This window comes from Oreochromis aureus, linkage group 18, assembly GCF_013358895.1.
Source record: "Oreochromis aureus strain Israel breed Guangdong linkage group 18, ZZ_aureus, whole genome shotgun sequence".
In the NCBI taxonomy this organism is placed as follows: Eukaryota; Metazoa; Chordata; class Actinopteri; order Cichliformes; family Cichlidae; genus Oreochromis; species Oreochromis aureus.
The window spans coordinates 16,484,053-16,507,193 of record NC_052959.1 but is presented as its reverse complement, the minus strand read 5'-3'; the positions used below and the strand labels follow the sequence as shown (position 1 = coordinate 16,507,193).

Genomic DNA, 23,141 nt, shown 5'->3' with positions numbered 1-23,141 from the left:
ATCACAGAGCCCCCCTTTACTCCCACACATCAATGTGCTTTAGGCCCTCATCACTTGTGCTAACCACTGGAAACAGGTAACACCCCACCGGACATGCTGTTCTGGAGGTGCCCTGACCCAGTCATCTAGTCATAACAATATGGCTCTTGTCAAAGTCGCTCAGATCATCAGGCTTGCTCATTTTTCCCTGCTTTAACTTCAAGAGCTCACTCTTCACTTGCAGCCTCTTGTAACCACCCCCTTGACAGATACCAGTGCACTGAGATCATCAGGGTTACTCACTTCACCCGCAAGGGGTTTTAATGTTGTGGCTCATCAGTGTGCTACACTGAATGACATTTGTTGCAATAAGCGAGTATGAAAGAAATGCTACACTGTCATAAATACATTTATGAAAATGCTCAAACAGTTCGTGGAAGCTCAGAGTACCTTGCGATCCCTCCATTTAGTGTGGCATCAACAACATGTTCGCTGTCGATGCGGAACATGAACACTGCCCGGTTCTACAAGGAAGAGAAGAAATGCTCTCAGCTTTTGGAAAAGATCATTTTAAAGAAATACAATTTCTGCTAAAAATGTTGCAGCAACAGATATTTACCTTAGACCTATAGATCTTCTCCTTCCTGATGGCGACCTCATTTCGGAGGATGGTTCCATTGTACTCAATCACCATTGTCTGTTTTTCTATGTCTCTAGCAGCAAACAGCCCCAGGCCCTGTGAATATATCACATAAGCAGGTTTTCATTTAGTCAACAGGAAATAGAAACCAAAAGGATCATTCTCACTCTGACAGTTTAAAAGGAATTTAAATCTGGTCGACTCACCTGGATGCGGGAGCGGCCCAGATAGACGTTGGCTCGCCACTCACTCTTCATCCAGCGGTACTGGGAGGACCTGGGGTGCACCACCGGAGGCTTATTATGGGGGGCGCCACCTTCTCCTTGGGCAACATTCTGGTTAGACCTGGCACTGCTGCTGGATACAGCCTGTGGCTGAGGCCTTTATTTTTAGAAGGGAGGTGGAGAAGGAGAACATTTTAATAACTCTGACTTCTTTACTTTGAGACAGAATGTTCCCAAGAAGGTAATTTAATGTCAACTTCAAACAAAGTTACCTTATCACAACTGAGGTGTAGGGAGAGCTTGCTTTTGGCTGAGCGCGGGCACAACCAGCTGGATTGAACATGAGAGGCAACTCCACAAGAGGGTTGCGTCCGTAACGGAATGAGTACCTGTCACAAGCCTCCACTCCTGGGAGCTGAAAGCAGATGAAAAGCATCATTTAGAGATTTGTTGATGTTTTCAAATTCTTGCAGCTGGTGAAATCCTCCAAAGTAGGTACAAACCGATTCTGTGATCTTGGCGACTGCAGGAACTGTGAGCCCAAACAGATCCTCTCCTTTCAGGTAAACAGGAAAGAGCTTCAGAGTGCCTGACTCAGCTCTTTTCTCAGCCACTGGGCCTAGCACCTTATCCCAAACTCCTAATGATGAGACAAGATCATAAACTGGTTAAAACTGTTTCATCAGCCACAAAAAGACACACTAGTATTTTTTTTTTTCCTGAGGGCAAACCTTTAGCAGAGGTGTCAGTCAGGACCATGTCTTGGTAGCCCTGTTCGATGACTCTGATGGTAAACTCTGGTATCCCGTCTCTCTCTTCAACGGAACAGATGTAGCGACAACGGCGATTGCCATGGCGCATGCTCCAGTAAATGCGGCAAGCTTCATAGCCAACTGGAAAGATGGCTGTTGAGGAATGGAAGGACGCCATCTGTAGCGGTGTAAGCTGGCCGATCGCATGCAACACTAGACTGCCTACCCGAAAGGTATAACCTAACTCGGGCTGTTGTACAGCCGTGGCAATTTGACGCACTTCGTCTCTCTGGACATAAACACGCCGGAACACGGCAAAGCATCGCAGCTCGTGCTCCAGAGCTTGTCCCGCTGTTCCCCTGGGCCTGTGGGCATGGCAGAGCATAGTCTTATCCTTGAAGAAGGTGCACTGAGCTTGCAGAGCACAGGTGAAATGGTAGACATTGGTGCAGCGCAGGCGGTGGCAGCCGCTGGTGGCTCCAGTCTGCTGACAGTAGGCGCATCGTATCGTTTGACCACGCCGCAGTGCAAGCTCTACGTTGATGAGGGCGCCAGCTTGAGTCTCGTACACCTCAGTCGACCACAGGGCACAGTTGAGATGAACCCACACATCGAGATCTAGATTGAGCAGCCTGGCAGGACCATCAGTCATCCCATCTCCAAACTGATGGCAGAAACAGCAGCGTCTCTGGTCCTTGAGTGACACTGGAGGGCGCAGGGAGGCTCCAAGCTTCTTCAGGAGCTCATCAATCTTATCCTCATCCGGGAGCTGCGAATTCCCTCTTGGCACCACCACCTGGACAGTCCATTTCCTCCATCGGAGTCCTTTCTGTCTCTTTCCCTGGTGCCAGACATCGTGGGACCTTGGCCTGGACTTCAGCTTCACTGTCACTTTGAGGGCATCGGATTTTGCTTCAGTCTTGGGTGTCTCACCGGCTGAAGGGAAGGGGATGGGAGGTGTAGAGGGGGGTGACTGCTTTGGCTGAAGCTGGGCCAGACAATGGACATCCAGCGAGGACATGTTGTTACTGTACTGGTGCTGAGTTTTAGAAAGGCTCTCCGTTTGCTCAGAGGGTGGGAGGAGGGACACAGACTCCTGGGAAGATGACAAGGGGAAAAAATATCAAACTTAAAAGTCTAACGCTTTTTTAAGACTCAGATTTCTCAGAGATGTGCCTGGGGTACAGTGGTACAAACCTTAGTTTCTGTGGTTGATCTGGACTGCAGTGGTGGTGATGAACAGTAGAGAAGGAAGCAGTTGTGGCTGCAGAAGACCAAGTCGTCTTCAGATTTCAAACGGCCTTCAGATCCCTAACGGGAAGAAAATCAATCCAAGTTTGAAGAAGCTCAATTAGGAATGAGGTGTAAGTCAACATCTGACTAATGGAAGCCACTCAAGGCAAAGCGATGTAGAAAAATAAATTAGGATTAATGCAATATTTAAATAACCTAAACACTCTAAAGAGTGAAGTCACAGGGGATGCTGTTTAACCTACTAACTGATCTGAAATGTATTTAACTCCATTAGGAAAGATTTACATAATCAGAGCATATGTTCAGTATTATTGCAGTGCTGTGCATATGAATATATTGATAAGTGTGGCCCTTGAGGCTGAAAGGAGTTTTAATACTTTACTCCCCAACGTAAAAATCTGGTAAGCCAACCAATTGTAGCTCATATAGTAATCTCACTATTATATGTATACATGACAACGAAATGATCCAAATTTCTGACAGTGGGACTCATTACACAAATCAAAGCTATAGTCATCAAGTTAAAACAAAAACATAATTTCAACATCTCAAGCAACAATAGTGCAAATTTGCATTTTGTACAATTTCACAGCTGTAAAAAGGAAAGGAGCTAAAGTTCGAGTTCTCAGATAACTTTACCAAAAACTCACATTTTAACTAGCTCATCGGGGCTTTGGCTTGGACACAGTCATCATTATAAAAGGTTATGTGATGCATAAATGAAAGCTTTAAATAACTGCTAAGTTCACAGACTGATGAGTCATGCTTTTGGCTTTTATTGACAGCGGCATGCAAAGTAATTTGCAGGAAGGGGCAGATTTACTTAAAAAACAGCAAAGTCTGCACGTATACATAGAACAGTATGTAAAAAAAATTAAGATGAAAGGAAGGAAGCTTCTACTGCAGTACTCATTATTCACAATGAATTACTACCTTAAGAGGTTCAAGCTGTAAAGACAGAACAAGAACAAGTTTGAATCTGAAGACTCTTAGACTCTGTTTCAAAAGGTGATAATTGAGAAACTGTGGTACCACAGATGCTGACCTGCAGGGTGTCTAATTTAAATAGATAAATAAATAAATTACTGAATATAGAAAAGTAATCTTTGTTAAAATATTAACGCCATGTGTCATCTTTGACTTAATGCCTTTTGGAAATCAGCTCATCTTTTACTTGTGACAGAAATTTTGCTCAGGGGCAAAACTGTCACACGGCACTATATTAAAATATGGTGTACTTTAGTAAACGCTGTTAGATATCCGAGCCTTTTTGTCCATAAGAGCTGCTGACGATTAGCAGCGATTTATTATCTGTGGCCTTGATATCTGAGTAAGAAATGGAGAAGCACTACATCCTCAGTCCATTCAGGCTTCCTGTAAAGGTTATAATTTCAACTTTTAGCCTTTATTTGAAAGGTGGTGTGCACAATTAATATATACATGACTGTGCAGCCATTACATCTGGTACCTTCATGTGAGCAGGGAGGTCTTTGATGGCTTTCTGCACTCCATTTCCCAGAACCACCACCTTACAGTGGCAGCACCACTGGGGTTTACATCCAGGGCTGCCAGGGATCTTGTGATCAGGTCCTCGAGCTCCAGCATTGCCTGATGTAACAGAAAAGTGATGCAAAATTAGATTCATTTTTAACATCTCTGACAGTAACCTACAGATGACTGAATCTTTAATTGGACTAAACAAACTTTAGCAAAGAAAATAAAACAGCCATTATAGAATTGGACTGTAGGCTACCTTCAGCCCCAGATAAATAACGATACACTCGAAAAACTGTTAAAAAAATAAGCGCTCCTCTGGATGTTTAAAGGGAAGTGATTAGGTATCGAAAGAGCGTTGCTGAATTGTGCATTTTCAGCGGGAGTGATTATATTTAGCTTAAATCAAACATGACATTTCAATTACAGGCTGTATTACTGCACCGGGTGGAATCAGAGATGCTCTTGTTTAATTTAGTTTTATTCCCTACCTGGGCTGTTGGGATGGAAACGGAAATGATGTGCCTGCTGCTGCTGCATCATCCCCTGTGGTCCACTGGGCCTGATCATTTGTCCCGGGCGTCCATGCAGCCCTCCACTGTCTCCTTGTCCATTGAAGAGCATGGAAGGCCGTGGCTCCATGCCATGTGGGCCCACCCTTTGACCGCTGACCATAGATAGGGGCCCCCTATCTGGGGTGCTGCTGACCTCATAACTGCTGGGGATCTTCACACACAAGAGGTCTGAAATGGCTGCCACCACACCTGTAATATTCTGAGAAATAAATAAAACAAATAAATAGAAGTTTAGAGGAATGCAAATTGTCCTCTAAAGTTGTCCACCACAGTCACCCAAGAACTCCAAGTAAAAAGGCACTTAAAGCAGTTAAATATTGACTTCTGTATTACTCCTCTGATTTAATATTAAGAAGTGAATCTCTTAGGAACTAAAATGTCCTTGTCAGCTGATTTAAAAGTAGTTTACTTGACCATGTAAAATGAAATCTGCCAATCAAGTAGAATAACTAAGTTAATATGCAACTTTAAATGTCTTGCACATGTAAGAATTAACACAACTTGAATAATCCTAAAATAATGTGTGTAGAAAAATTAAGCTATTATTTTAAGAACTCTGTAATTTCTTAGAATTAGACTTTGATTAATAAAAAACAAGCATCCTCCTTAAAACAAACCCTTGCAATAAATATCTTTCTCTTACTGTGTGGCCAGATTATGCACTTGTCTGATATGACATGGAATGAGAGAACTGGGAAAAAAACATCATGTCAGATTTTTGTCTAACCTCAGTAAATGTAAAGTATTGTTACCTCAGCTGCAGCTGGTCTCAGAGTGATAGCGACAGAAACCATCCCTTGTTTGGAATCATTAGACATAGAGCCGAAGGGGGAGCCAAAGAACATCGAAGAAGGCTCAGTCTTGACATCCTGCAGTTTGATCTGGGTCCCTAATGAATTTAAAAAGGAAAGCATTCTCAAAAACTGCTGCACTGTTCAAATCTGATCATACAAAGACGTGGACAGCCGTCTTCCACATACTTTTATGCAAAGTATAAAGGATGCTGATGCATATATATTCTGCACATGCACACTGAAAACATAATGGAAAGCCTGTGACAGGCAGAAAAGGAGCACCATAGTTAAGTGTGCTCAACATCTCATTTGTGGAAGATGCAAAGCTGGTGTGTTTGTGTAAAGTCATCACATTGCTAAATTTTGGCCTTTATGTTGAGAATGCTGACCCCTGCAGACCTGGAAAGATTATCACATTTGCATCAAAAGGACCCTCGAGGATACGCTAATGCGAAAACCATAAATTTACCAGGAATTTAATTTTAAAGCCATGAATTTAATTTTAAAATAACTAAATAAATAAAAACAGATATATGTGTTTACCTTTCCCATCAGGTGCAGGAAGCATGGGGAGGACAGGAGACAGGCAAGGCGATGGCGGCTCTTCCTTTACCAGAGACAAGTCTGGGTAACGGCTGATCTCCATGCCAACCACGCTCTCGGGAGATGAAGATGGAACAAAGCTGTCAGGTGTGTCCCTCTCCTTGCAAGGCTCCTGTCCTCGATTACTACAACAAGGAAAATAAATAAATAAATGAGCAACTCTGTTAAAACACTGCAGCCCAAATAAATCATGAAGTACTATTTTTTATCCTTTACCTGAGCTCTTCCTGGTTGTTGTGAGGAGGTGTGGGAAGAGAAGCTGGAACATCCACAGTTTTGGGTCCCTGAGCGATGGCCCGGGCTAGCAGATCTTCCTCACTCCTAAATGGAACATGCAGCGGCTTTGGGACCAGGCCCTTGGAGACTGCAACAGGAAAACAAGGTTAATATGTATGAACGCCTCCTTCCATTTTCTCCTCATGTTTTAAGATTATGGAAACACAATCCGTCAGCCCATCTTGGACCTTTATGAGTGCTTACCCATAGCAGCGGCTTTGCTGGCCAGCTCTTCGGTTGTGGCAAAACCGTTGATCATTTTCTGTCGGTTCACAGGTGGTGGAGTGGGAGGAAGAGATGCCGGCGGGGTCGGTGGATTGCTCAAGTTACTCTGCTGTAGAAGTCAAGTGCAATGCAATGTCAGGCACACAGTGCCACAGACACACTTAACACACACCCACCCTTTGTTTATCTGGTATCCCCTTAGTAAAGCAGTAAGATCTCACCTTGTAGGCCAGCTGGGAATAATAATCAGAAACTCCATCTAGTGAGGCGCTGCCAAAAGTACCAGACAAAAGGTTCTCTCCATTGAGCTGGCCACTGCCGTAGGGAGCAAAATGGGCAAAGTTGACCCCAATCAGAGGCTCCATGAGAGGCAGCAGAGAGAGCTGCTGTGTTAGCAGAGACAAACAGACCAGTGGAAGGTTAGCAGAGAAGTCAGACCAGATATATTCTTGCACAAGCCATCCCGACCACAATCACTGAAATGTCTTTAAGTATTTTAAGTTCAAATGAATCTTGCATTCTCCCTTCAGACTACAGTCTTTCAAGCACTGTTACTCCTAACAACACAAGGCACCCATCAAGTGGAAGAGGAGCAGGTAAAAAAAACACATATATATAAAAACCAACTTACCTGTTTGATTTGGGTCATTACAGAGTCTGGTCCAGTGTGCATCAGTTGCCTTTCATCTCCTTCCTTTTTCCTCTTCTTGTAGCGAGAAGCAGGTTTTTCTCCTGCTTTTGGTGCTCTCTTGTTTCTCCCTTTCTTCTTCTCCTGCTCAGGGAGCAGAGGTCCAGGAAAGTCAGGGGTGCCATCTGAGTATGCCTGGAGGTGAGACAGAAGAAGATGCTTAAAAAAACAAAAACAAAACATGAGTAAACTTAAAATTACTTGAGCACCATAATGGCTTCAAGTTAGATGTTTTCAAACACATAACTATGACTCATTCATATTCTGACAGCTATGATTCATTCTAATTTAGCTATGATGAGCCTCCCATCTGAATCACTCTGAATCACTTAGCCTGCAAATGACTCACTATGCTGATCACCCCCTCGGCACTCTGTAACTATATGACTAACAAAAAAAAAAAAACTGACCCCATTGCTGTCCATGGAGCTTTGCCTCAGTAAGGTTTTGCAGTCAGTGGGTTCCTCCTCCTCTGAGCGGAGGCTTTCCTCTGATCTCTGCTGAGACAATCCAGGTGGAGGTGTACTCTTGTTCTTCAGAAGGTGCTTCAATAGTTCATTACCAGCTTCTCCTTTGTTTGGACTCTGCCCAGCAGGGAATGGAGACACGCTCCCTTTGTTACCCTCTTCTTTCACAGAGCTCATTTCTGGGCCAATGGAACCTTCTTTTGGCCCGTGACACTCACTGGCATCAGTCTGCTCCAGCTTTATGTTGTTGAGGATTCTGTCATGTTCCTGAGCCTGCGTCTGGGCCCTCGCCGCTTCTGATGACAGAGCAGATTGTCCAGATTGCCCACCAGAAAGTTGCCGTTCAAGCTCTGAGTGACTGGGGGTGGAAGATCCCAGTAAAGGGGACCTGGACAAGTCCTGATCTCCAAAGAGATGCGGATTTCTGGTTGGAGTAGAGGAAGTGTCTGAGACACATGGCGTGAGAGGGGCTGTAAGGTCTGAGTGGGGAGTGGAAGGTGTCTTGACTGAATCTGCATCATCATCTTTCTTCTTTTTGCGGTTCCTCTTCTTTTTCCCTTTCTCATCTGGGATGATGTTGGAATAAAGCTGAATCAGAGACTGACCTGAGCCTGGAAAGTTGGACGGTAAAGGTGTTGACGAGTCACCCCCAAACGGTGGACCCTCACCTGGCATCGGAAGCATTCCTGGTCCACTGAACTGACGAGGCCTGGGCTGACCGTGAGGAAAGTTTGGTCCTTGCAGAGCAACATTATCAGGCCCCATCTCTGGTGGCATCATGCCATTGCCCATCATGGCTCTCCTCTCACCCTGCATAAATGTTCCAGCCGCTGAGCCCATACCAGGCTGCATGCCCTGCTGCTGAGGAAAAATTGGTCCAAGTTGTTGTTGATGTTGCAGAGGAGGCCTCTGTGGCTGCATGAAATCTTGTGGCAGTTCTGCATTAAAAAATGGCATTTGAGATAGTGGTGCCATGTTCCCTTCTGATCCCATCATCCCTTGCTGCTCCATTTCCATGCGGTGTTTCAGTGCTCTTTGACGTTCAACTTCCTGCATGAGCTGCACCCGCTGTTTCTCCTGCTGGTCCCGGAGCCGTTCCCTCCGCTCGCGCTCCTGGAAGCCTTCACTGAATGGGTTGTTGTCATCAAACTTCACACCACCTGCCTGCATGGGTTTTATGGGACCTGGAGGAGCAGGTGGTGCTTGGGGCTCCAAAGGCATTTGAGAGTGCTGAGGTACATTACCCATTGGCATCTGAAACGGCTGGGCTGAATTTCCCATAGGTACTTGGGGAGGCATTATATGTGGCATTCCTGGTCCTCCCATGGGCATAGAAGCACCAGGATGCCAGCCAGGTGGTGCGTTGGGCATACGTGGAGGTACATTTGGCTGGCCGGGATGAAGCGGCATCTGCATCATGGGATTCATAGGAGGCTGGACCATCGGTGGGCCACTGGGCACCATACCAGTGGGGCCTGGCACCGGGTGCATCCCAGGCATCATAGGTGTCATATTGTTTTGCTGCTGTTTTACTCTGTACTCCTCGATCAGTTCAGCATGCTCCTTCTGCTGCTTGCGGATCTGAGACAAAGTAAAGAAATAAGTTATTCTCAATAAATTCACAAAATAACTTAATTAAATAACTAAATAACTTCTTTTTAAAATACAAATTTTAACTCAGCCAAGTGCACTTATTTCACTTTTAGAGTCAAAGAGGGTTGCAGTGAAGACATAAGACTGTATGTTTTGGTGAAGAAAAAGCAAATGCCTGTGTTTTGTGTCCTATACCCACAGAGAGTTTGAGTAAATGCAACTAATATTTCATTCTAATTATGCCTGCTCAAATATAATATACAGCTAGAGATAATACCTTGCAATAGAAGACATCATATTTTTTAAAAATTGAGTGAAGGTAGTGAACATCAAAAACAAATGGCAACAAGTGTGTTTCTCTTAGATTACACATGTGTGAGTGTTTCTCTTACAGAACATTGAACACTTCAAGTTTTTCTAACCTTATTCAGTTAGATATTATTAAAGCATTACCCTGTGTTTTGCTTTAATATTTGGAAAAACAGTTTGGATGCAGGTAATACTTTGAGTATTCAAACTCTGGTCACAGGATTAAAGAAAGGACAGTGCTCATGCCAGTCTCTGTGAGGAGTGGGGGTTTGAGAGAATTCAGTACTAGAGCTTGACAGGCCAAGCATTTACCTGCTCCAGTTGTTTCTGCACTACACCCTGCTGCTCTGTGACATGTTTGAGCTGCTCAGCATCCTCCTCAGGGAACTCTCTCCCTGCCTTCTTAGCTGTTCTCTGCTTGGCAGACAGGGCTTTCTTCGACTTCCTGTGAGCGCCGATCTTCTCTTCCAGAAACTTCTGCTGCATTTGAAGTAGTTGCTGAGTCTCCTGGAGCCACTCTTCATACTGAGCCCTCTGAGCATTGTCTGAAAGAAGAAGGTAAAAAAAAAAAAAAGCTCTTTTCTTAGCAATCTTGACAACATAAAAAACAAACATCTTAATATTTCTAACCTGAAAAGACTATAAAACCCAGAACAGTGAGGCAGCAGAGATTTTGGAAAACTTACTGACAAATCCAGGTCCGAAATTTGGAGGACTTGGTCTTGTTACTTGTGTCAATTTTCCATCCTGAGATAAAAAAAAACAACAACATTAAAAAGAAGGTTATAACAGATAAGAGAATTATACAGTTTAACCCACTACCCCAAAAAACCAAGAAAAAAACTCATTCATGTTACCTGTCCAACAACTTGTGGAGGAAGTGGTGCACTTTCAGGACAAGGTGGTGCTGGACCAGGTGGAAATCTGTGACACAAAGAAGTCATTCCAGTCAATTATGTACACTCCCCATATAATCATCTTATTTTCTACGCACTATAGAAAATGCATTCTTGTGGAATTCTTACCTGTTCATGACCATGGGAGGCATTCCCATGTTGTTCTGAACCATGACTTTGTTGATGCCTTTAAGGGCAACCATTTTGGCTTTCATGATGGGGTCAGTGATGGCATCAAAATCTGCAGATTAAAACAATGACTGTCAGAAATAAACACTGCAAAAATGTGAAGAAAAAAACAAAACAAAAAACACACACACACACACACACAAAAATAATAATAAAAAACCCCCCAAAACAAAACACTTAACTTAAAGTGACATCTATATAAGTGGTGCTATAAATTTATTTACCAATGTTGGGGAAGAAGTCGCTGCTTGAGCGCTGTCGTATCATTGCTTGCATCTGCCTCTGCTGCTGTTGCTCCTGCCTCTCCTGGTCCAGGAGGTCCTGCAATAGGAGTGGCTGCTCCTCCAACAGAAGAGGACGATGTTGGGAATGCTGGCCCATTGCCTGGTTTAACACTGTCTGCTGGGCCTGGGTGAGACCGCTCTGGTCCACTCCAGACGTCAGTCCAACCTGATGGTCCGGCCCAAAGCCACTCAGAGGAACCTCTCCTGCAGTGACGGTGTCAGGTATTGTTTGACTCATTGCAAGTCCAGAGGTATGTTGAGCATCAGCAACTTGGTTCTGCTGGGCCATGAGGTTACCTCCTTGATTGACAGACTCAACAATTGGGTTTAATGATTGCTCTTCAGGCTGCTGCTTAATGAGTAAACTAGACAGGACTGGGGTAGAGTCAGAGAGCACTCCTTGCTTATCGGAGATTAAGGTATTTCCAGCAGTTTGCTGGTCTAGTACATCAGGTGGTTGTGGACAATCTTTGACCTCTGCTTTAATTTCCTGCCCAGGAGCCAGAGCAGCTGAGTCCTTATTTAAAGGGACCTCCAGCTTGACTTCAACTGCAGACTGCTCACCCATAGTCTCGGACTTTGCCAGTACAGATGTTGAACTGGAAGAAGCCCCGGTTCCGCTGCTTGTGCTTTTGTTGATATCTGTAGCATCAGTATTGTCATCCATAGGATCACTGAGATCCAGCTCCTCACTAAACATGTCTTTCTTGATATCATCTAGATCAGGGTCTGTGTAAGCAATGATGTCAAATTTCCCAGATGTCAGGAAGTCATCAAGGTGTAGGTCATTGGTCTCTAAATCGAGGTCTTTGCCATCTTCAGGATCCAGATTTAAGTTTTCCAAGTCAGCATCTACTAGATCTTTTACCTCCACATCCTCTAGATCTTTGACTGCAGATTCTTCTGTATCCAGTTTCTCCTCCACAGTTTCTCTGCTCGTCACTGAGACAGTCTCACTCTGTCCAGCCGGGGGTGCAGACAGGATCATGGAAGCTGACATATTTGGGGTCTCATTTGAGGCAGGCTGGCTCATGGACCTCATCAGTGGAGACTGTTTGAGTGTGCTTCCTGGAATCTGGGTTTGATGATGAAGATTGTCCATACTGGCAGAGAGCTGTAAATGGCCAGTTTGGTTAGCCATAGGGTCCATCATTCTGGGCCCCTGATTTGGGGGGAACCTAGAATCAGGTCCTCCTGGAAAACCTGCAGGCCTTTGGTTCTGGAAGTTGGGATCCAAATGACTTCCTTGCATGTTGGCAGGAGGGAATGGCATACGTGGTCTGTTTTCTACTGCTCTGTGCCGCAGTTCAATAAAAGGCTGGCCCATTATGTTGTGCTGCTGCATTGCCATACCACGAGGTGGGAAGTGCTGGGGCATCCCCATAGGGTTTGCTCCCATGTTTTTCGCCATTTCAGCAGACATGGACCGTCTCATTTGAGGAGGGACATCTTGCATTGGGTGTTGCCCCCTTGGAAAGAAGTCTTGAGACCCATGAGGTCCTAGAGCTCCAGGTGGAAAAGCAAACCTGTGGGGGGAGGGATAGAAAAAAAAAAAAAAAAACTTTTACAAAGACATAAAAGGAAGACTAAAAATTGTACAATCATGTGATATTTATTATGGAAAATTTGAAACACAAAAAGTAATTAAAAGAATAACAAAACAAACCTTGGTCCCTGATGTCTCAAATCTCCAGGATGTGGGCCACGGGGCATTTGACCTTCATTAGGAAAGGCTACACGCTGATCTCCTGGAAAATGTCCAGGAAACCTCATCGGCCCTCTAATAGGTACTTGTCCAGGATAAGGCGGAGGAGGCCGGGTGAATATTTCCCCTGGTTGAGTAGGGCCCTCCTGGGGCCATGGCCGTGGTGTTCCTGGGGTTATGTTGCCAGGAGGCTCCTGAGGGCCCCTCTCCTGTCTGGTGGCACTCCTCTGTTGCTGCTGCTTGATGATTAGTTCTCTAATTCGTTGTCGCTGCAAGTTTGAAAGATTTAAGAGTTTTTAAAATCATTTTTAGCCGTTCAAAGAGTTGATTTGGGTTTTTTTTTTTTTTTTACATAGCTACTGCACAACATTATTTTATTTGAGATTCCTTGTAGTTTTGTGTATGTCCATATTTTGTCTGGGACAGTTGTGTTGAATATAGTTTATAAATAGGACTCTATTTTCAAGAGGACACTGTAAAGTATAAACAAACACATGCAATTATATGTAAATTATTTAATTTGTTTTGTTTTTTTAACTGAAAATAGTTCAAAGAAATCATAGATCCTGCCCTAATTTACTCATGAATTTAAGAGGAGAAGCAATAAAGTAGTTATAAAAATAATGTCGTAATTCCTTAAAAATACAGGGAAACATGTCACAGGAAATTAATTTAATTTGTAACATGATCGGGTATACAAGAAGAATCCCATATTACATAAAAGTATAGATGGGGAGGGGTTTAAGAAGAGACTGAAATGTGCATTACACACTTTAAAAAAAATTACATTTTAGTTTCAAAATGTGACATGTTGTCTTTATAGTATTTTTACTTGATTGGGTTTTACCGATTAAAAAGTCATTTAATTTTGTTTTTCTTTTACATTTTACACAGCATCATAAAATGTTTTAAAATACAGGGTTATAGAATAAAATTAAAGTATCTGTCTGATACTTACACAATTTCTGAATATTGTAAATATAGTGATATGTGTAGTTTTCTTATTGTTCTTACCAATTTGGTACAGGCTATTAATAATATTATTAGGATTCAGAATACAACACAAACAGTGTTCACGTACCTGTCTGAGTCTTTCATCGCACTCAGCAAGAGCAACAGTTTGAGCCTCTGACGCTGAAACAGGAATTTGTGGATTGTTGGACAGTTGGACTGGGTCCTGAAGGCCAGCTCCATTGTTACCCACAACTGACTGATCTTTCATTTCCATTTTTTCTGACTGTGGACGAGGGGTCATGGGTGCTTGTTCAAATGGATCATGGACAGGTGTCTGACTTGGTCTTCTTGAGGGTGACTGAGTAAATCCATCATCTGAAACACTAGGGTGTTTTGGTGTTTGTAAGTCTGGGTGAGGGAAGGGCTCTTGAAGTCGGCCTTGGGGTGGGGAGAAAGGATCCTGGCTTCCCATTGGTCCTTGCCTTGGCCCTTGTCTGTTAAGCCCATCAGGACCAGGCCTCGGGGTGCCTGGAGGATGGCTGTAAGGATCATTCAGCATTGGTCTTGGGACTCCAGGCTGAGGAAACATGTCACTACTCACTGGCCTTGGTGTTCCGGGTGTACTGGTAAATGGCTCTATTGACCCCCTCAGGCTGCCTGGTGACTTAGAAAACCTTTCCCCCACAGATGGCCGAGGAGTACCTGGTGGCTGAGCATAAGGGTCCACTGAGTGGGAAGGCGACATCCTCTGTCCAGGGTGAGACTGATGAGAAAACTGGTTCATTCCACTAGGACGAGGTGTAGCTGGAGCCTGCGAGTAGGGATCTGAGGATGGGCTGGGGGTGTTTGGTGGTTGACCGTAGTTGTCATGGGGACGCGGGGTGCCAGGGGGTCGAGCATAGGGCTCAAAAAACGGTCGAGGTTGAGCACCTGCTTCATTGATGGATCGGTGGTTAGCTGCAGGCTGAGAGAAAGGGTCAGCAGCTTGCTTGCTAGGACCAGAAGGCTGGGCAAAAGGGTCATATGTGAAGTGGTCAGGCCTTGGAGTGGAAGGTGCATGTGCATAAGGATTTCTTGACATTTGAGTAATTGGTGGTGGCTGAGCAAAGGAGTGCCCCTGTGGGTGATGCTGGCCCATCCTGGGAGGACTGGTAAAGCTGTCATTCGCTGATGGTCTTGGGGTGTGTGGAGGCTGTGCATAGGGGTCAGTTTGCTGATTCTGGGAGAATCTGTCAGTAGGATGTGGGCCTGGTCGGTTGAAGTGATCCTGAGCCTGAGGAGGGGGCATAGGTGTTTTAAATAGAGGGACAGAGCCAGATTCATTGCTTCCAGGTATCGGTGTCAGTAAAGGTCTTGAATAAGGGTCAGACAATATCATCCTGTTCTGGGTCATGCGCTGATAGGCATCATTTCTTATCATTGGCCTTGAGTATGGGTCTCTGCCAGGAGAACCCATTGGAGGCCTTCCTTGAGCAGCTTGACTGCCCCTGGGGGGACCCATGGGCTTCAGAAAAGGGTCAACTTCACCAGTGGGCCTTGGGGTGTCAGGAGGTTTGGCGTAAGGATCACTGGTCATTGATGTGGGAGAGCCAAAAGATTCATGAGCAGGAGAGGGCCTCCCTCTGTCCTGCTGCTCCATCAAGGAGGTGGGTGATTTACCAGATTCCATGGGCATTCTGCGACACGCATTTGGTCCAAGAGTTGGAGGTCTTGGCGTCCCGACCATCTTGGCATATGGATCCCATGGAGATGATGGTCTGGAACCAGAGGAACCTGGTGAGAAAACTTGTGGAGACTGAGGTTGGGAGGAAGGCCCAGAGGGAGGGGGAGGAGGGGGTCGCAAGAACACATCCTCTGAAGGACCTGAAGTGGGTGTCCCTGACAGGGTCCTGGAAAAGCTCTCTTTCTGGTTGACCTGCTGCATAGGGGACATGCTGCCATTACTGGGCTGGGAGGCTGGGCTTTGGTTACCACTGTTGTTGGCGTCTCCCTCTGAGTGACTAGTTTGCTGTTGTTGTTGCTGTTGCTGCTGTTGTTGTTGTTGAAGTTGTTCATTCTTTACTTGCTCCAGTTTCTGAGTGGCTTCAATTTTGGCTTGCTGTTTGCTTTTCTGCCTCATTTGCTGTTGGATGGACAAAGTGAAAAGGTGCATTAGACGACAAAAGGGGTGCATAAATTATCAGTCTCATGCCAAAAAAGAGCTGGACCTACTAGCCACCAATGTCATCAGGGTTAATGTGGAGGATAGTGTAGTTCTTTAGGGGGTGTTTTACTAAACCACCACTTCTTAGCTGTCTTAATATAAAGTGGACCTGCCGCTGCATTCGACTGACTGACTTCATTGCATACACTCTTACCTGTCTAAACTTCCACTCTTGTTCATGCTCTGACTCTTTTGGTTTCAAAGGGTCTTTAAACAGGAGATCTGTGTCTAGTGGTATGTTGGGATCAAACACCTCAGGGGGCTGTTGCTGTGGATGGTGCCTCTTCACGGTCTCATTCGACATCTGGACTTTGTTGATGCGCAGGGCTGCTCGGTTATCTCTTGCCTTTTGCTAAACAGCAAATCAATCACAATTGAAAAACAAAACAAAAACAGATTAGAGAAAATTAATAAACACAAGATTATAGAAAAAATTAAAGGTTATCCATGTAGTCCCAATTCTCTGTAATATATACTTACACTATTACAAACAATAGTATGCAATACTGAATTAGAATTATTTTATAGCAGTAAAAATAATATTTTTATGATATGTAGGCATTTGTTTTGGATGGGACTGCCATGCTTAATCCTTTGGTTGCATAGCCTTTACATATTGTGCATGGAGCATGATGAAGGTCTACTTCTTATTGTTAAATTAGGTATTTCAATAGTTCTCAACCAGGATGATGTATCACAACTGCGGTTTTAAAACAAGATTGCAAGTAAAAAATACTGGCAGCCACCTGTGCTCCCTCTCAGCCTCCTAATAGATGCACCTATGGCATAAATGTGAAAAGCCTACATGATTTTCAGAAAGTGGACCTCTGACCATGAGGTCGAGGTCACTGAGATTGAAACTAGTCTACGATGTATATCATTCTTGAGTTATTGTATTCTCAAAATTTTTAGAAAACTTTAGGTCTGACCTTGACCTTAAGGTTGAGATTACTAAGATTCAAACTCAATTTTTAGTAGATGCATCTATGTATGGTATCAACTTGAAAATAATGCGTTGCTCCATTCTCGAGTTAGCATATTAAACATATTCAACAATATCCCATCAGGCTTTTACAGATGAGAGGCAAAGTGTTAACAAAAACAACCAAAAAACAAAACTAAACTCGCCAAGCAGAGACTGGGTCTTTGAAAGGGGCCTCTATCAGGTAAAATGGCTTCTAGTAAACTTAATTACAGAGGCAATAGGGAGCTTTAATTCTGAGCAAGACTTCCGCTGTTAATTAGTTCATCTGAGAATGGCTGCGTTTCAAACTGGTTTGGCAAAAGGCAACCGGCCAGATACACGAGTGTGCTTTTTGCATACTAGTAAGTCTGTGCAGCTACTTTGGTGTCCTGCATTGTTCTAAGTGTACTGTCTTTGATTTAGCTGAAACTAAATGGGAAAATTGAATCATTGATCTTACCACATATGGGGCCCTGTCTTGTGAGCTAGCTTTCCTCCAAAGTTTTGCAATTTGCTTCACTCTTGTAGACCAGTCTAGGAAGAATAATGGAGAAAGTTGTTAAGTGAACAGCTCTCAAAGCACATACAAGGTATGGTTTGTACTGTATAACCTAATGCAGTCAGTATTAAAAACAATAACCAGAAATTAGCAGAAATAACAGGAATGACGATGTAAACAGGACCATAAAAAACACAAACACAGGAGAGAAAATGGCTTCAAGCTTTGGAGCCATATACCAACCTGGGTATTCTTCTTTAAGGTTGGGGAAATTGATATTAGTATATAGTACAGGAGCAACAGTGGCTAGTTCTCCAAGTGTTTCCTCCTTTTCCCACTTGAGTGTACTCCTTTGGGCATTTGACATGGCTTCAGTGTCCCCCTCGGGCAAAGAACCAGGGGGTGTAGGGCCAGGCCCATGGGCAGGGGTGGGCCATGGACCAACTGCCTCTCTAGGCATCTGATTAAACTTTCTTTCCCTGTAACACAAAGAACAGAAGCTCCAAAGTTATACTTTGCTGATTTTGCTGAGTGAAGAAAAGAAAAATGAATTAACAGTTAAAAGGGAAGCAGGATTTTACCTCGGATTGTCAGTGAAAGGCATACGGTTGAGGGGAGAAAAATTTTCTGGGATGCAGGGCCCTGCTCCATGATTTGTAGGGAAGCGTTGGTTTGGTCCCATCATACCATTAATCATTGGCATCCTTGGAAACATGGGATTCCCTGAACACAAGATTTGCAACGTGAAGTAGATGCAGATTTTAAAACATATTGTAATTTTCTTTGATCAGGGCAAAGTGACTAATGGATGTACCTGCATTGGGGTGAGGCATGCTAGTGCCAGGTGTGGCAGGGAGGGGCCCTGGACCCTGGGGGTGAGGCACCTGTGGTGGAGGTGGTTGGCTCGTGCTGGGGCTCAGGACTGCTGTGAAGAGATCTTCCACATCCTTTCCTTCCAGCTCTGAAAAAGTTTGACAGCTCAGTGTTAACGTATGTGTGTATGAAATATAGTAAAATACGATGTCAGAGAACAATCCATTACGACTTTAAAAGCAACCAGAACATTTATCATACTAATCTTTATAACATTATATTTGTCAAATTGGTTAGAACACTTGATAATAAGTTTAGAGGTCAGTTATGCTGGGTGGGAAATCACTGGACCAAACTTATGTTTTCACAAGAAGGATAAAAATTACAAACCTGGAATTTTGTAAAGTTTGCTGAGAATTGATTCTGAAAGAAAGAATCAACAAAAACAGATTATTATTCATTTTGAAGTTCCAAAGCAAAGGGTCTTAAAGTTGCAAAGCAAACTTCTACTAAACAGCAGGAGAATAAGAAGATGGGTCTAATGCACAGAAACTTTCCACAGAACTAACGTTTGATATGTTCTCTGCTCTCCCAATGTACTAAAATGCCCGATAAATATTGAATAATTAGTTAGCTGACGGTTACAACAACATTACAGCTGTTTTACTTCACCTTTGATGGAAACTGTGTGACCCAAAATCAAGAACAAAATGTTAACCTTGGCCTCCCCATTGGGGCTCTTCATTTCAAGTTCACACAGGATGTCTTGTTTTCCTAAATCCCTAACAATGCCTGGACTTCGTCATCGGTGCCTGTATCACAGAATTTCTTGCGTGTTGTTAAACCGAATCACAATGAACTAAAACCAAAAGCAACAACCAACAATGGTTCCTAATCCCTGTGGGGGTTCCCGTGTTAGAACTGTGGCTAAACATGGATGCCTGGTCTCCCACACTGACCATCAGTAACCATTTTGTCCAGCTCTGGGCTGAGAATGCCGTCCAGGGGTTCCTCTGAGAGGGTTCGAGGTGTCCTCCGGCCTGCCTGAGACTGGGGCGCCACTGAGGAACTGTCTGCCAGGGGCCCAATGTCCAGACCAGCTGTGGAAACACACAGTCATGCAAAAACAAATCATAACACAGACACACGTGCACACATACACAGCAACCAACAAAATACTGAGTAAGATCAGAAATATAGAACTGAAGTGAGAACATGTTTATTGTCATAACAGCCTGTGGAATACAACCAAGACCAAAGACTATATGATTACAGCTCCTTGGGGTTCCTGGATTGTTTTAAAGGAATGTTTTAGGATCTGTGAAAGTTCAGACAGGTCAGACTAATTCTGATTAAAAATACACAAAAGTCTGAAGGAAAATACTGTTCTAACCCCTACATTAGCCTTCCATTTAAGACATTTCTTTTTAAAAGAAAGCCATGGAGCTTCTTTTGAAACATTTCTTTCAATTTGAATTACATAAGAATTTATCAAAGCACGACTACCAACATAACACACTTCTGTCCAACTAATGTCTGACACTTTAAATTATTTCAATAATTTCTTCTACACAAAACGAAATACCAATACAAGGATGGTTGCAAACATTGGTTGGCAACAGCAGTACGAAAACTAAATTATATAAGCCCTTAGAACATTTCAGACAAATAAAGTATTTCTTTTTCTTCTTCCAAAGAATGAAGGACATGAACTGCAGATGCTTTCTGCCATAAAGCCACAGGAATGAGAACTGAGGATTTCACCTTCTTCGGGAATTGGAAGGACATTTGCCAAGGCCTCTTGTTCTAAACTGCTCATTTCTTGAATACTAGGATGTCCTTGCCAATTTGTTTCTCTGCTATCTTGGAGACATTTTCGATTAGGCAGATAAGAACTTGCGTTAGGGTATAGGAGGTTCACAAACAAAGACCCGCACACCATAGGCGTTTGAGTGAATACCGTGCACTGTGTTAGGTAAGCACTAAGCAGTTCATGAGTGTTAAAACAATCTGAAATGGTTGAGAAAAGGTTGGTGTGATGCAGCTTGTATACATGCACACTTAAATAGAGACACACAGACACTGTAAAAGGGGGAGAATGCACTAGAGCAAGGGATTAGTAGGCCAGAGCACCCTTACCAAAAGGAGGAGGTGAGCTGTCAACCTGGAAGGGGCAAAAATCAAGACCTACAAGAACCCAAAACCAGATCAAATGAGTGGGGGGGAAAAAAAAAAAAAAAAAAATAGTGAAGACAGCATAAGCACAACACACTTTAGATGATGCAAACAAAAAAAGAAAACAAAAAGGTGAACAAACAAAAAATATTGTGATATTAAAAAAGCAAAAGATTGTTTCTGTCTGGGGAAATTTCTAATTGAGGAGTGAAACGATTTTATATACCCACGGCCAGGTGACTATTAATAAAATCTTGCCACTGTGACTGCCTGTGAGATACATAACGCACCAGAGTCATTGCTTGGCTTTCCGAGCATTCCCAAGATGTCTGCATCAGTGTTCAGAACATCAGATAGATCAACTAATGGTTCCTCAGACGTCTCTGTAGATGCGGGGGAAAAAAGGAACAAAAGAACAAAAAAAGGAAGAAAACCAAACTGTCACAAATCATAATTGATGATGATGAACGGACATGAATGATAGTTGGAACCATCTGTTTGAATGCCTCATGTAGAATTTGCTCTTAAAAATAAACATTAAAAAAATGTCACAAATAAAAAAATAAATAAAACCCAAAATGTACCATGTCAAATGTATCTTTCTGAAGAATGTACGGTAAAGAGTAAGTTTAATTATATGAACTGTAAGGTTTTCTATTTCATGGATTTCGTCAGTGAAGGCCTTGACTGATGTGAGTCATTCGACTTCTAGCTTTTTGTCTCTTCTAATAATTTTCTATTTTTTTCCTTAAAAAGTTGGATTAAAAATGTAATAAATAAATAAATCACAATTTTTTTAAGTCACAGTTGTCAAGGTTCCAGCATTTTATTTCACTGAACTGTTAAAACTGCTGAGTTTCTTTCTTTTAAATGAGGCACACCACATTCTGAATGGCAAGAAAAATCTGCAACCTACTCAGGAATCCAGTATTTATTAGTGTCACTTCCCAAGTCATCATGATGCCTTTAAACACAATGACAGCCTATTAAGCAAACTAACCCTAGTTTATGACAACTTTGTCAAACCAAACAGTAATTTAGTAATAAAAATCAAATATTTCTCTCCAAGAGCCAGGTAATTACTAATTGTGAAGAACTTCATAGATGCGTGTTTTATTTGATTCCCTGCAAACCTAAAAACCTACCAAATGTCCAGATATGTGGACAGAGTGTATCAAGTTTAGGTATTTAAACAGGCTGGAACAAGACTGAAAATTGAACCAGCAATCATACCACACTCCCGTTCACCTGTCAGTGAAATGGTGGGATTGACTGTTTTCAAACACAATCTAAGTCTACTTCTGCTACAGTCATCAGTCTTGGACACATCTATTTGACTGGAGTGCAGGAAGCGGCTAATAACGTAAAGCTGTGGCGCAAGTTACAAACTATCTGCACTGCGCTTTAAATAATAAATTAAACTACTGTTAGAATACTGGCAAACTTCTAATCTTTAATCTTATGGCAGTTTATTTGATAAAAACCTTTTCTATTTGGACTCAGTCCTGACAACACACTGTTATTATTCAGGATATATTACACTTTTGCTTCTGGTTGTGCCATCCTTGAGGTCAGTATAAAGGGCATTTACCATTTTTTGAAACATTTAGAGAAAGATCAAGAGAGCAAGACACACACAGTGAGTGTAGCAAGGCAGAGCGAGCTTGCAAAGAGAATAGAAACTGAAACTTTGCTGTACTGACTTCACTTGTGGAATTGAAGTATTCTTTAATTAGTTTAGCTTTAGTTGGAGCAGCAGTCGAGAGTCTGAATGCTAATTATCAGAGATTAACCTTCAGCATTTTGGTCATGTATGAATGGGGGATATGCAATTTGAACATGTGTTCAGTAAACATGTTTCAAACCCATTCAGTTCTGCTGAAACGGTTAATACTCTCATTGGGGCCAAGTAAGGACAAGGGAGACAAATTTCATCAAAACTTCATGCAACATGGACTATATGCTGTTTTACCCTTTCCAAACACCTGCATTGTTTCTTTAAAAGCACTGGCCAAGTTCAGAGCATGCTCCGCCTTTGGTCATATCAAAAATTTAGTGCAGTACAATGCTTTGAGTCAGTGAATCATTACATCTCTCGCTGTGGAGAACCAAAGTAATTGTATACATACGTGCTGCTGCTGGTCTGGAGGGAATGGATGTCGTTGATGCGCTAAGCAGAGGGTCTGATGAGGGATCCAGAAAACTGCTAGTGGGATGCTTCCTCTCCACTTGGCTTTGTCCGTCTTCCAGTAATCCTGATTCGACCCCCTGCTGCCTGCTCTGCTTGCTTTTGTCTAGCAGGTCTTTTCCAAAGAAAGCCTCCTGAACATGACAACACAGGACACCAGCCAGTGTCACCTAATTTTTCTTGACACCATTCTTAGGAAACCATCCGCAGCCATTTAAACCCCATGAGAACTTAAGTGAAACAGAAAAGCTTTGAAACTAACAGCGAGGTTACTGTTGGCCTCACCTTGTCAGGCCAACCTCCCCCAACCACTTACACCCATAAGTCATCTGCTGTCCTGCTGCACTGAGAAACTAAAAGCCCAACCTGGTGCTGTCTTAATAACTAATGAAATAAGC

General features: G+C 43.1%; 1 protein-coding gene across 7 annotated transcripts in view; it reads right to left on the bottom strand.

Annotated features, from left to right (window-relative positions):
* Window positions 1-23,141, bottom strand: part of LOC116316974 (histone-lysine N-methyltransferase 2C-like) — a 79,445-nt gene that overhangs the window by 3,068 nt on the left and 53,236 nt on the right. For 3 of the 7 annotated variants that reach the window (XM_039602730.1, XM_039602735.1, XM_039602737.1), the window contains 33 exons: window positions 22,685-22,877; window positions 20,846-20,938; window positions 20,520-20,567; window positions 19,340-19,480; window positions 18,771-18,803; window positions 18,382-18,528; window positions 18,149-18,290; window positions 17,811-18,046; window positions 17,529-17,602; window positions 16,259-16,456; window positions 14,029-16,023; window positions 12,909-13,216; window positions 11,183-12,768; window positions 10,899-11,010; window positions 10,731-10,797; window positions 10,560-10,620; window positions 10,186-10,418; window positions 7,915-9,552; window positions 7,448-7,639; window positions 7,038-7,202; window positions 6,796-6,925; window positions 6,532-6,679; window positions 6,256-6,440; window positions 5,671-5,807; window positions 4,835-5,117; window positions 4,318-4,457; window positions 2,793-2,906; window positions 1,575-2,691; window positions 1,347-1,483; window positions 1,116-1,258; window positions 826-1,000; window positions 599-715; window positions 430-503 (listed from right to left, as the gene is read on the bottom strand). In XM_039602730.1, the coding sequence (XP_039458664.1) occupies window positions 430-503; window positions 599-715; window positions 826-1,000; window positions 1,116-1,258; window positions 1,347-1,483; window positions 1,575-2,691; window positions 2,793-2,906; window positions 4,318-4,457; window positions 4,835-5,117; window positions 5,671-5,807; window positions 6,256-6,440; window positions 6,532-6,679; window positions 6,796-6,925; window positions 7,038-7,202; window positions 7,448-7,639; window positions 7,915-9,552; window positions 10,186-10,418; window positions 10,560-10,620; window positions 10,731-10,797; window positions 10,899-11,010; window positions 11,183-12,768; window positions 12,909-13,216; window positions 14,029-16,023; window positions 16,259-16,456; window positions 17,529-17,602; window positions 17,811-18,046; window positions 18,149-18,290; window positions 18,382-18,528; window positions 18,771-18,803; window positions 19,340-19,480; window positions 20,520-20,567; window positions 20,846-20,938; window positions 22,685-22,877 (10,562 nt within the window). The remainder of the gene's footprint in view (window positions 1-429; window positions 504-598; window positions 716-825; window positions 1,001-1,115; window positions 1,259-1,346; window positions 1,484-1,574; window positions 2,692-2,792; window positions 2,907-4,317; window positions 4,458-4,834; window positions 5,118-5,670; window positions 5,808-6,255; window positions 6,441-6,531; window positions 6,680-6,795; window positions 6,926-7,037; window positions 7,203-7,447; window positions 7,640-7,914; window positions 9,553-10,185; window positions 10,419-10,559; window positions 10,621-10,730; window positions 10,798-10,898; window positions 11,011-11,182; window positions 12,769-12,908; window positions 13,217-14,028; window positions 16,024-16,258; window positions 16,457-17,528; window positions 17,603-17,810; window positions 18,047-18,148; window positions 18,291-18,381; window positions 18,529-18,770; window positions 18,804-19,339; window positions 19,481-20,519; window positions 20,568-20,845; window positions 20,939-22,684; window positions 22,878-23,141) is intronic. The other 4 variants (XM_039602731.1, XM_039602734.1, XM_039602732.1 and 1 more) reach the window with 4 other exon arrangements.